The 12,066-nt window shown below is 42.9% G+C and overlaps 1 protein-coding gene across 3 annotated transcripts in view; it reads left to right on the forward strand.

The window, feature by feature from the left end:
• cdkal1 (CDK5 regulatory subunit associated protein 1-like 1) overlaps positions 1 to 8,872 on the forward strand; it is a 228,870-nt gene extending 219,998 nt beyond the window's left edge. For 2 of the 3 annotated variants that reach the window (XM_086217319.1, XM_086217320.1), the window contains exon 15: positions 7,391 to 8,872. In XM_086217319.1, coding sequence (XP_086073445.1) covers positions 7,391 to 7,549 — 159 coding nt within the window. In that variant the 3' untranslated portion in view covers positions 7,550 to 8,872. The remainder of the gene's footprint in view (positions 1 to 7,390) is intronic. The other variant, XR_015118417.1, reaches the window with a different exon arrangement.
• The last annotated feature ends 3,194 nt before the right edge of the window (positions 8,873 to 12,066 follow it).

Genomic DNA, 12,066 nt, shown 5'->3' on the forward strand with positions numbered 1-12,066 from the left:
CAGACACAGACCCGATCACAAAGCCAGCAGAATATCTGTTCAGAAGAAGCTCATCCTGACCAGAACACCAGCAGCCCTCCTACTGTCAATGGTCATTCAGTTTCAGTGGCCATGATGTCTAGTGAACACATGAGCAGAGATGGAGGGAAATAATCCTGCGAGTTGTTTTGATGGTCAGAATTGAAAACTGATTACTACCAATTTCAGATTCGAAATTGAAATTGCAACACCTCATCGATGGCCCATGTGAGTCCCTCTCCTGCCACATTATTGTGAAGGCATAATCACTGCATTTGAAGTGATTTTTGGGAGCAGCTGATCCAGGATTTTGATTGGCAAGGCAAATAAAAGGAAAAGATTTATTTCTACTGTCAACATGGAAACACGTTGAAAATTGGTCCCTTTCTGTCACACTTTTCTGGGCAGCTCTCTTCAGTATGACAATACCTCTCATTTCCTGTCCACTCCCAAAGTGGGCATGCATGTGTGGTTATCTGTAGGTCTTGAAAGTAATTCTGACACAGAACTTTGTCCATCTCCCCGCTGACTGAAAGCATTTGCTGTATTCCCTGTGGATGCAGCATCTACTGTGTGATTGACTCAAAAATCTACCTTCCACTTCACGTACACAAATTTTTCATATCAATATATTTATTGTGTTTGAAGGTCGCAAGTTCACACCACTCTGTGTGGCATGTGGTACACTGGTAAGAACAGGAAATGCATTAAATGACACAAGAAAAGCTTATACGCGCGCGCGTTTGCACGTGTGTGTGTGTGCGCGCACAGAGAGAGAGAGAGAAGTTTAGTGTTGTGTGTTGACGTCTGATGCTTTTCCCAAGTGGCGAAAGAGGAATATGTACAAGAGGCTGATTGTTAGCAGGTAACACTCAATAAAATGATACATGGATGACATTTATGTAGCACTTTTCTAGTCCACCAAACACTTTAAGCACTTAACAACACATTCAGCCATTCACACACACATTCATACACACAGGGTGCTATGGAAGGTGCGAACTTGTTAACACTTTCACACACCAGGTAGCTCTGGCAGGATACTTAAGGCTTTCGTGTCTTTAAACCAGGTATGTTCTTTGATGAGCTTCGTTAAAAAAGTGACAATGCTTTAGAATCCAGGCTCTGCAATATTTGTGTGTAGCACCCAATCACGTTTGCGTTATTGAACCTAAATGCATTAGCTCTAGAAAGCAAAACATAATATGACAGATATTCATGTATTTATGTTCTTTAGATTTGAAAAAAATATATAATTTAACAACAGGCACCTGATTGTCAAAACCAGAACTCAGTTGAAAACAAAAGTACACTGCACTAACAGCAAATATTGGACCGACTCTTTATCTCAAAGAATCATTCCCAAAGTTTTGTTTTTTTTTAATGAAACCGGTGTGTCTCTACAGCAGATATAAGACCAAAACAGGGCCAAAGTGTTCCCTTTTTCTTCAACACATAGAAAATCTACAGTGATAATAATCCACTTTCTTTCCTGGGCTCCTCCCAGGACATTGTAACAAGGCCACTGTAGGAACAAAACACTCACAATTACCCTTCCGTCATGTGTAGACAAACGTCTCTTCCTGCTGGCTGTGGTTGCCAATGTGGCAGAAGCTTTTTTGTTTTGTTTTTTTCGGAGCAAAGAGGAGACATTCTCGCTCTCCCTATGGTGGGCATACAACAAATATGGAAGTAAAATTTGTAGTTTGAACAAGACGCCGATCATCTGCCGCATGATAGAGCAGCAGATGAGCAGGGACCTCTGGGTGCTTTCAACACGCAGGAAGTTAAACACAGTTCATTTGCATTCTGACCACACAAGTGTATTGTTGTATTTAATGGCTTAGAGGACGAATTAGCCAGATGGGTGCATGTAAATTTACTCTTTAACATTTTCATTTTCATTTAACAAAAAAAAAAGTTTATTTGCTTTGATTATATAACAAGGTATGCCAGCTTGTCTGTGTGGCCGCATACACATGCAAATAAAGTCATGGTATGTCCGTACACGTGGCATGAAGACACTAGTGTAACTTGACAGTAGGTCATTGTGTAGCTCTGTGTGTGTGGTTGTGGTATTGTAGTTGAGGTGAATTTCAGCTGACAGACGAGAACGACAACAAGAGCATGACTCAAGTTCCCTACTGGGTCTCTTGCCCTCCTCTCTCTGTCTTTTTTTAGCTGGAACCTCCACCGAATACACAACTGTGATTAAGAAGCAACCACTGAAATGAATTCTAACTGAAACAGTTGTGCTGTTAGAAATACTGCATGTGATCAGTGTTTAGATTCCTCTCTGGGTCCTGTATTAAATACGGCAGCTCATTGTGATTGTCACTGTGGCTTTGTCAAATCACCCGTGACTAAGAAGCCTGTTACAATATCTGTTGGCACACACACACGCACGCAAGCACTCACACACACACACACACGTGCGCGTGCGCGCGTGTCGATGGTCTGTGTGTGTCTAGAGTGACACTGACAGCTGGTGAGGATCATGTGAGAAATGTGACCACTGCGTATTGTGCTTCCTGGCTCTCGTGATGTGTTGTGCATGTCACAGTGTGTATCTTTGTGTGAATCTATCAGTGCGCTGGCAGAGCCGGCGCCAGACGCCCGGGCTGATTTTTAGTTTTCTTCCTTTTTTTTTTTAAACAATGCACGTGAGGAATCGGCGCAGGACAGAGACAGAGGGGCATTTGAGTCTCAGACCTGGATGGGAAAGAATCTAGCTGTGCCACTCTTAGCCCCTGGTGAAGTGTTGATGGTTTTCAGGAGGATTATTTTTGCCTCGTTCTACCGCTGTGAGCCGAGCTAGTGACATCATCCACCACAGGCCTGCACATGTACACACACATGCCATCTTTCTTTCTCACAGTCATATGCACAAAGTCAGCATGCTGACTAGCAGGTGGTGAACTATCATTCAAAGCCACATCTTTACCTGCCCTCTTTCTTCCTCACCGTCCATCCCTCATTTCCTCTCCTGTCCCCCACTGTGATGACGCAAACCTACTGGCACTTAGATTCTCACGTCTTCTCTCTACATTTGCAGTAACAGATTTTACACCATGCTATTCAATCTCTTTCCTGGCACCCCATCGTCTTAAGACCCCTGCAGAGAAGCCACTAAATACACGGACGGTGGAGAGGGTAGTACACTCAGCCTGTCAGCATAGATAATGAGGGTACTTTTGGTTCCCAACGTTTTCATCGGCCCTTTGCTCAGTTTTTCTTTTGTGTCAGCCTTAAACTGAGTGAGATTCCTGTCTGAAAAGTGAAGCCAATCCATCAGGTGCGTTCTTACCAATGACCAGCAGGAGGCAACTTTAGTGGTTGCAAAAACAAGACGTGCAGAATTTTTGGAGTGAAAAAAACCTTTACCTCTGGCTTGATGTCTTCAGTACATAAAACTTTCAAGATTAAGCTCTTGGGCATCAAATTAGTTGAAGTAAGACCTGTTGAGCTTGTGGTCTCAGTCCAGTTCCTGCTGTGTAAACGAACTCAGGGGAAGAATTTGATCCAACACACCCACCAGATAAACATGCAAGTTTGAACTAAATGATTGTGATCACAGCGGCACGGTGGTGCAGTGGTCAGCACTGTTGCCTCACAGCAAGAAGGTTCCGGGTTCGAGTCCCGGCTCCGGCACAGCATCTTTCTGTGTGAGTCTGCATGTTCTCCTGTTCCTGTGTGGGTTCTCTCTGGTACTCCAGCTTCCTCCCACAGTCCAAAGACATCAAGAGGGGACGAGGCTGATTGATACTCTAAATTGACCGTAGGTGTGACTGTGAGTGTGAATGGTTGTCTGTCTCTATGTGTTGGTCCTGTGATGGACTGGTGACCTGTCCAGGGTGAACCCCGCCTCTCGCCCAAAGGCTCGAGCCCCCCCGCAACACTTTACAGGATGAGCAGTAGAAAATGGATGGATGGATGATTGTACTAACCATGTGTGCTTTGCATTTTTGGATGCAGCCTAGAACTCCAACTGTAGCAATATGTGTTTCGGAATGAAGTAGAAAGAAGTACGGCAGAAAGGTAGGAGGCCAAAACACTTGTCCGTCCCCCACTGCAGACACATCTGACCAATAAACAGTGTTTGTAGGGATGCGCTTGGATTCGCTTGGATTTTTCTTTGCGTGAGAACAAACTCAACGGAAAACTCTCAAAGGTTTTTAAAACTGATCATTTGATACAGATCAGATCAAATGAGCTACAGTGAAACAGACAATAAACCAAAATATGCTTTGGAGAAGTGCTTCCTCATGGTTGACTAGCCCCCACCTCGGGGACGTGTCTCAGATCCACCCTTCACTCGTGTTGAGCTGAAACGTGTCACCCTGATATGGTCACATCTGGTTGCAAAGTACCAAAATGCAGAAGTTCAGACTTCAGAATGTGAGACCATAAACCAGAGATGATGTGACTCTGGCTACTTCCACTTCTTTGTGCAGTCTCATGGTCTCAGCTTCCCGCTTGTGTGAATGTGTTTTTTGTTACCGTGGGGGGAAAAAAATAGAAAATGCACTTAACTCTTAATGTTTTTGAGGTTTTCCGTTTATACAAGATTATTTCCTTTGAATATAAAAAAATTAACAGTTTAAAGTTCCTAGAGAACGCCTGTCAAACGCCTGTTGCTGCCACTGGTTGATTGGATTGTTGTTGTAAACCTTTGGGAAAAACCTCAGTGACAGTTACAGTCACACATGCGCTATAATCGGACGTGACACCATGTACCCAAACAGAAGGCATCTTATTGTTTTCAAGCATCTGTCCCAACAAAGAAGTGTATTAGTTTCCCCATTAGGGCGTCCGACAGTGTGTGTGATGATCCTAACATGAGGCTAATGTTGGATGTGTCAGCCAGGCCTCTGATACTGAGTCCACCTCCACCTATTGTCTTCAGTTTCTCGAAGTGACTTCTGGATGTGTCATGTAGGCGTTGACGGTTATAGTATCCATCTTCCATTGTGAGTGCTAACAGAAGGAACAATTCAATGACAACGGTAAGGTGAAGAGTAGGTGACGAAGCGGCATTCACAACCATCGGAAAGATGAGGGGAGCCAGAATAATGTGGAGGGTAGTTGAAGAAGAGAGGACAGACGCGGTGCAGCTGCTCACACACACACACACACACACACACACACACCGCCATGTGCATGCAACACGTGTAGGCGTCCACAGTAACATAGGAATACTGTACATATGGGTAATTGCTGGTTCTCAATGAACTCTCTTACTCTTAGTTCAAAGGTCAAAATTGCAGGAGGTGCGATTAGTTTTTTCTGAATCCTCCATGTGGAAACTTTTAAGTGTAAGAGAGTAAACTACATTAAAATACAAGAATCATGTCTTTAAGTTGCCAAAGCACCCTACAAGGACAAATTGTGCGGAAGAAAAGTGAAAGAGGGAAGAAATAAATGTCTGTGGAAGATGCTTGAGAATGAGGGACAGGAAGAGAAGGCAGGAATGTCAGTTCAAATATGAACCTTTTCCTGTTCCCATCCCTAGTGAACTTGCTTAAAGGTTATTCTAGAAAGCCACATATCAATCGCTCAATATTGCGCTGCTTAATCTTGCATCACGGTGATAAGACATTTTACCAACTGTCACGCGGAAGGAGACGTTCTGGAACTATTGCAAGGTCGTCCAGATCAATTTCCACTCCTACCACAGACGTCGGCTCTCTCTCATCCACTGTGTTTAATGTGTAAATTAAGAGGGCCACATCTTGTGTGGGAGTATTTATTTATTTATCCAGCAATCAATGGCCTTATCTTAGGTCTCAGAAATTGAAATAAAGCTAAATAAATGCGTAATCAAGCAGCTTGGAGATCAATGATAGGAGGTGAAGGCCAGAGAGGAATAGAAGCTGATTGCGAACTGAAATACATTTACATATTAACGCGTAATTGTGACGTTGCTTTCCCAGCAGCTGCTTTTTGTTTCCCCGAGCCACATTTTATTCTCAGTCTCTGATCACAGCAATATTTACTTTAGGTTCAACATTTTTAAGCTAACTTAGATGTGCTTCTGAAAGGCAAACACAGTCGCTTCCTTTTCTGGCAGTTTTTATTTGGCTGCTCTAACATTGTTAGCTAATTCTTTCCTCATGACTTTCTGAGCTTTCGTAACTCCATCGCCGACCCAACATCAGCTCCATTCAGGAGACAGCACTCAGTAATAATTGGATTACTACCAAATTGTATTACCTGCTTTACACAGAGATGCACACTTTTATTTATTCAAAGGATAACATCTGTTTTTATGAATGCTTTCATCTGTAAAGTGTCGACATAAGCATCAAACGCAGAACTGACTTCATTATTGTGTTAGTGGAGTTGAAGAGAGGGGGATGGAAAGCATGGGAAAGCTCTGCTCCAAGATTAGCATCAACAGATGTGTTTCTAAATGTACGGGATGATCCACGAAGGCTAATAATACAGCCACCAACATCAAATGGCTGACTTATAAAGTACCGAAGGAAGGAGTCATTATTTGGCTGATCACTGTGATGAAAGTTTCTTTAGGTGTCAGAGATCAGAGTTCGGTCCTGACACGTGAACTTTTGTCATCCGCTCCTTCTTTTTCCTCCTTCCCTTCGGTCGCTGTCCCTTCCCCTCGGCGCTGGAGGTGTTTTTGATATTTCAACTCATTGAGACCAATCAGAACTCCCTGATTTCAGATGTTGATGTGTCACATGGCTCTCAGATCTCACGGCAGGGTGTTTGTGCGTGTGTGTTTGAGTGATCAGACCCATAATCTTAAGGATGAATGTATTTTTGAAGATCCAGAGCGCGCAGAATTAGGCCGCCTGTTGATCATCATATGTTTATTACAGGAGGATCTATAGTTGGGAACTAGAGACACGCAGAGGCCACTTGACTGCTACTGTAGTTATCTTAGCATAATGAACGGCAGTGGGTGGGAAGTCTTAGCATACCATGTTTTGGCTGCTCAGTTCCTACAGAGGTCGATCTGTGTTTTCTGCTTCGTATAGAGAAGGTGCAGGATTTTTGTCTGCAGGTTGGCAAAGAAGTAGTCGCATTGTTTCACTCATCAAAAACACTTTGTTGTTTGAGGTTACCAGCTACCTGTCTGATTGTTAAAAAAAAAAAAAAAATCTCTCAGTTTTAAATGATTTTATCATGAACACAAACCGGACAATCAAGAGTTTTTCTAAAAAAAAAAAGCTGGTGCCTCAGCATTTGAATGCAGCAGTCCTTCGTGTTTGTGAGGATCTCGTGTGCAGTGTGATCGTGCAAACCCCCTCTCATATCTGATCCAGGATTCCAGGAATTACCAGTGTCGTATTATTGCAGCAGTGGAACGATAATAGAAGACGCTCTACTTGTCTTTGTTTCCCCACAGGAGCAGATGGCTAACGGCGTCCCCGGTCCCTCCTCTGTGTCTTCCTCTGTCTTGTTGATGGGATCTCACAGTCTGGACGGGGAGCTAATGAAGAAGGTGCTGGTGGGCTTCACACTGGCAGCAGCCTTGCTGGCCTTACTGGTGGAGAAGTTGTACTAGCACAGCAGCTCTGGTCTGGAACACAACGGTGACAGAATTAGAACCTTAACAGTCTGAAGAAGTTGACTAACATAAAAAAAGGTCTCCTCATATCCCCTGTTATACACTCAACGCACGACTTCTAGAGTTTAAATGGACCCAAAGAGAAAAAGGAAGACGTCAAGAACTATTTGAATGTCCTTTGAGATTTATGATCTAGTTTTTAGGACAGTTCCTTCCTAGGAGTGATTTCAGTGTCCTCATCTGTCATTTGAGAAGGAGGAAGCAGCTCAGACTTCAGAAGTCTCTTTCACACAAGCCTTTTTTTGGTAAGTTACATCCTAGATATCCTTTTTTTATGTCAAATCTTCCATCTACACATTCTGAGTGATGTATTTTATTTCATTATCAGAACATTTCCTAAGTTGATGCTGCTTTGGGGTCTTAAGCTGTTCCACAGATAACGAAGCAGAGCTCTGCTCTTGGAAATCTCGTTCTGATCATCCACTAAGAGGATGATCAAACCGGTCAGTCGGACTCTCGGGGGTCTACGAACAGTTTTTTTCCACAGATAACGAGCTGCTTTTAGAAGTTGTGTTTATTAGAATTTGGCGGATTGAATTGTTTTCACTTCATGTGACATTTGCATTTGTGGAGAAAGTGTCTGTGTAATACTCTGATTAAAGGTCGTGTGGAGCTTTAATGTCAAGGTATCTATTTTTGAAGGAGAAGCATGGACAATATATTTGATGTTTTTTTTGGGGGGGGGTTACTTCATGCATCAGTATCAGGTGGAATTAATTTATGAGGTACATCTTCGCTGTCATGTGCCTGGTAAGAGGCAATACGGATGATACTGGATTCAAAAACTCAAACACAAACGCACGATGTGATGTCTCTTATTTGTGCGGTGACCTGTGCCAGCTGAAAATGTTTCATATTTCCTCACGTACCTGTGCTGATGTCATCTTATGTCTGCTGCAACTCTGTACAGTGAAGACATCAATTTCCTGAGCTTAAAAGGATTTTCTTCTTTTAAGAAAAAAGAACCAACACCATCCGCAGTGAAAACATTCAACGCACCCTCAACAACACTTAGATAGCAGCTATCTTGGCGTATGAGACAACTCCAGTCTTGGCTAAATGAAACCAGAATTGTGAAAACTGGTACAAATCACATGCAGGTGGGCTTCTCCTGTTTATAGACTACTTGTATGTCGAAATACATGCACTACTGGACACCGACTATTCAAAGTATTTGGTTTTATCCATTATTTTACATTCTTACATCTATTTTCATTTTCACAAGCATCGATAACCGTTTAATAAAGGACAAATCACTTTGCCAAGAATGACAGCTGACTCGTGTTTTTATCTGTGGAATTTTTCTGGAATCTTCTTTCTGTAGAGCCCTGAAGGGGATGGTTGGTAGAAAAAGCGATGAAGATGGAAACGCTGTCATGGATGAGATTTAGCAAGTTTCCTTTGTTATCAATTCAATTTCAGTTTGTTGATGGTAAACTCCACCAGGGTGGCAATGTCCCTCACTTATCTTAAAAAAAAAAACCATTGACGTCCAGTGTTCCCTGTTGGGTTCTGTTCCTTTGCACGAGAGAACTGACTCGTGTCAGAGCGAGGAAGAAAATCAGGAGAACCAAAAACACTGAAAGCATCAGGAACAATCACTGAACAGACTCAGGGTTCAAAGCTTAAAATCTGTGGGAAAGGGATTTTAAACCATTTTGCAATTAATTTGTGATTTAGCAAAATACTACATTCATCCCGAATTTGATATACACCTGCAAGGTAAGTACAGTTTTTGTTAAAGTAATACTCAACCCAGAAAGTGTATTTTACCTACCGAGTACTTACAAATAGTTGTCCTGAACTCACAAAGACATTTTTGTCCTCCTGAATTACTTCTTTCTGACACACATTTAGCTTCACGCTAATGACTGATGGCTAACAACAGCTACAGCTAAACAAGGTGGCAAAACTGTCCAAAAACATCCACTTACAAAGTCTCGTGGTCCTGTACAAACCGTCTCTTTTTTTTTTTATTATTGCTTTAGCTCTTGTTAGCCATGTGTCATCGTTAGCTTCGAGCTAAATATGCATTTCTGGCTCTTTTTGCATTCTGAAGTCACAAAGGAAGGGAAAAAACATCTTTGTGAGCTCAAGACATGCGTTTGTGTCTCCTTGAAAGGCACTGAGGTTATTCCTTCAAGTTAGTGGTGCTGAATTCAGCTTTGACAAGAGACAAATAATGATTAAATATCGTTATTATCTTGTTGCTGGTGAGGGGGCCATTTATTGAATCATTAACCGCTGAGGAGAGTTCACCCTCTAGAATTAACATGGGACAAGGCAGTCTCTTGACATCACTGTGGCGCTGCGTTGTTGTCATGCAGTGAGTTTGCCTGCTTCTCTTTAATCTCTCTCTGTCTTGAGATGCAGCCGCTCCAACGTGTGCTCTGAAATCTCAGACAGTTAATAATGTATGCCCCAATTTATATCGCATTGCACTGGCGCATGTGTCTCTGTCAGTGTGTCTGTGTCTCAGTCGATCTGCGTGTGTGTGTGTATGTATGTGCTGTGTGTGCTCGCGTGTGCCTCTTACATGTTTTCTGAGTCACAAGTGCGTCTTTCAGCTTGTTTGTGAGCTTGTTTCTTTGTCAGGTGTGTGTATGTGTGTACATGCTTGCACTGTCTGATGTAGCGTGTGGGTGTGCGTGTGTGTCAGGAGTGACAGGTTTCATCTCATTCAGAAAACCCTGTTATTAGATATACCACTGTTTTCAGCCTGCACACACACACACACACAAGCTTTGTATTATTTAAGTAAATGATGCATGTCGCATATTCTTCTAAAACACATGCAGTACATGCATATACTCATACTTTCCTTACGCATTCACACACACACACACACACACACACACACACACAGCATGCTGCAACTTTTGTAGTATATGTGCAAATGATGCGTGTCAAGCAAACTTGCACACAAACACAGGCACTAAAGCTTTATATTACCCCATCAAATGATGTGTGTCTTACACAGACACACACAGACGCTTTGTGTTACGTGATCAAATGATGCGTGTAGCCAAGAAGCTTGTTACATCCATCCAGCGGTGCCCTATATTATTCTCAAGCCATCCATACTGTGTGACAGTTCTTTTGATGCTTTGTAAGCACATTTCCTCGCTGTGTATGTCAGTTACGCTGCATTGTTCTCCGATGAAATATGGATGCAACGACACCCTTTATGGTTTGGGAGATCATCACTTACTATGAAATATTGAGGCGGGAACCATAGAGAGGAGATCATTATTCACTTTGCATCATTCACTTCACTTGGTTCTAATAAAAGCAAGTTTCCGAATTCTTTTCTTAGTTGCAGCTGGTGTCGATTCGTCTTCTAGGCAGTGACGTCCTTTTGATGTGAAATGGAGCAACTTTGGACACAAGACAAATGCGAGGGAGGTTGAACATGAAGGAGCTCAGCGGCGTCATCTCTCATCACGTGGGTCGTCAGAGGTTTGTGTTTGTGTGACCGAGTGGGTTTTAAGTGGCTGAGGCTGCACATCCGGTAAGTAGATATGATGAGGGGATTTTATTTTGAGAGAGATGTTCTAATGAGTTGAATCAAGCGGAGGTTGCGACTGACACGATCAGGAAAGATGACGCAACGTGGAGGTTTTTTTCCTTAACTTTTGCTCGCTGTGCAACTCACATGCGACGTAGAAGAAATCATTATTTCCTTTCTGTTTGTGATATTTGAGCCTGCAGCGTCGTGAGGACCGTGGCTGTCGGGTGTCTTTGTGACGCGGCGCTTCGCAGCCTGTACTTGTGGAAATATGCAACTGTGAACCAAGAATTGTTCTTCCCTGAACCATCACGGTGTTCGAGAGTGAAGACATTCGTGCCCCGGACTGTAAAATGTTGTACAGCCTGCAGCTCAAACTAAATTTGAGATGAATACCTGCATGGCCACCAGAAGTGAGGCAGCCAGAAACGGAAGCTTGCTAAGGTTCCTCTGGCAGAACCAGAAAAGGAAGAATGATGGTGCAGTGAACGCTCTTTAAACATCGCTAACATAACTGATGCATCATCATCGTCTCCTGTCAGAAGCCCCGCGGAGCCCAAAGGATGCAATTTGCATCAAAATTCACAATGTTTCATTTGAATTGCTCACAGCTTATCAAATGAAACAGCAGGACCTTTGCTTTGCATTGACGCTGGCTGAAGTGTTGCTGAGAAAAATTTACATCCAATTGAACTGTAATTTCCATACAGCTCTGCGTCAATGTACACACCACGAGCACGAATGAACACCTCGATATGAAACAGCGCCAGCAGAGCAGCGTCAGCTTGATAATGATGCTCGCCGTGTACTTGTACCTGAAAGTAATCATGAAAACACTACAGACTTCTGCCAGTAAAAGTTCTTCACCCATGTTCTCTCTCCAGTTTGAGACTGTGAGTGGCAATAAGAGAAATACACAAACGGGCTCTATACAATGGCGATGGTG

The sequence above is a fragment of the Aulostomus chinensis genome, chromosome 11 (genome assembly GCF_037954235.1).
Source record: "Aulostomus chinensis isolate RoL2024-O1b breed Wild chromosome 11, RoL_Achi_v1.0, whole genome shotgun sequence".
In the NCBI taxonomy this organism is placed as follows: Eukaryota; Metazoa; Chordata; class Actinopteri; order Syngnathiformes; family Aulostomidae; genus Aulostomus; species Aulostomus chinensis.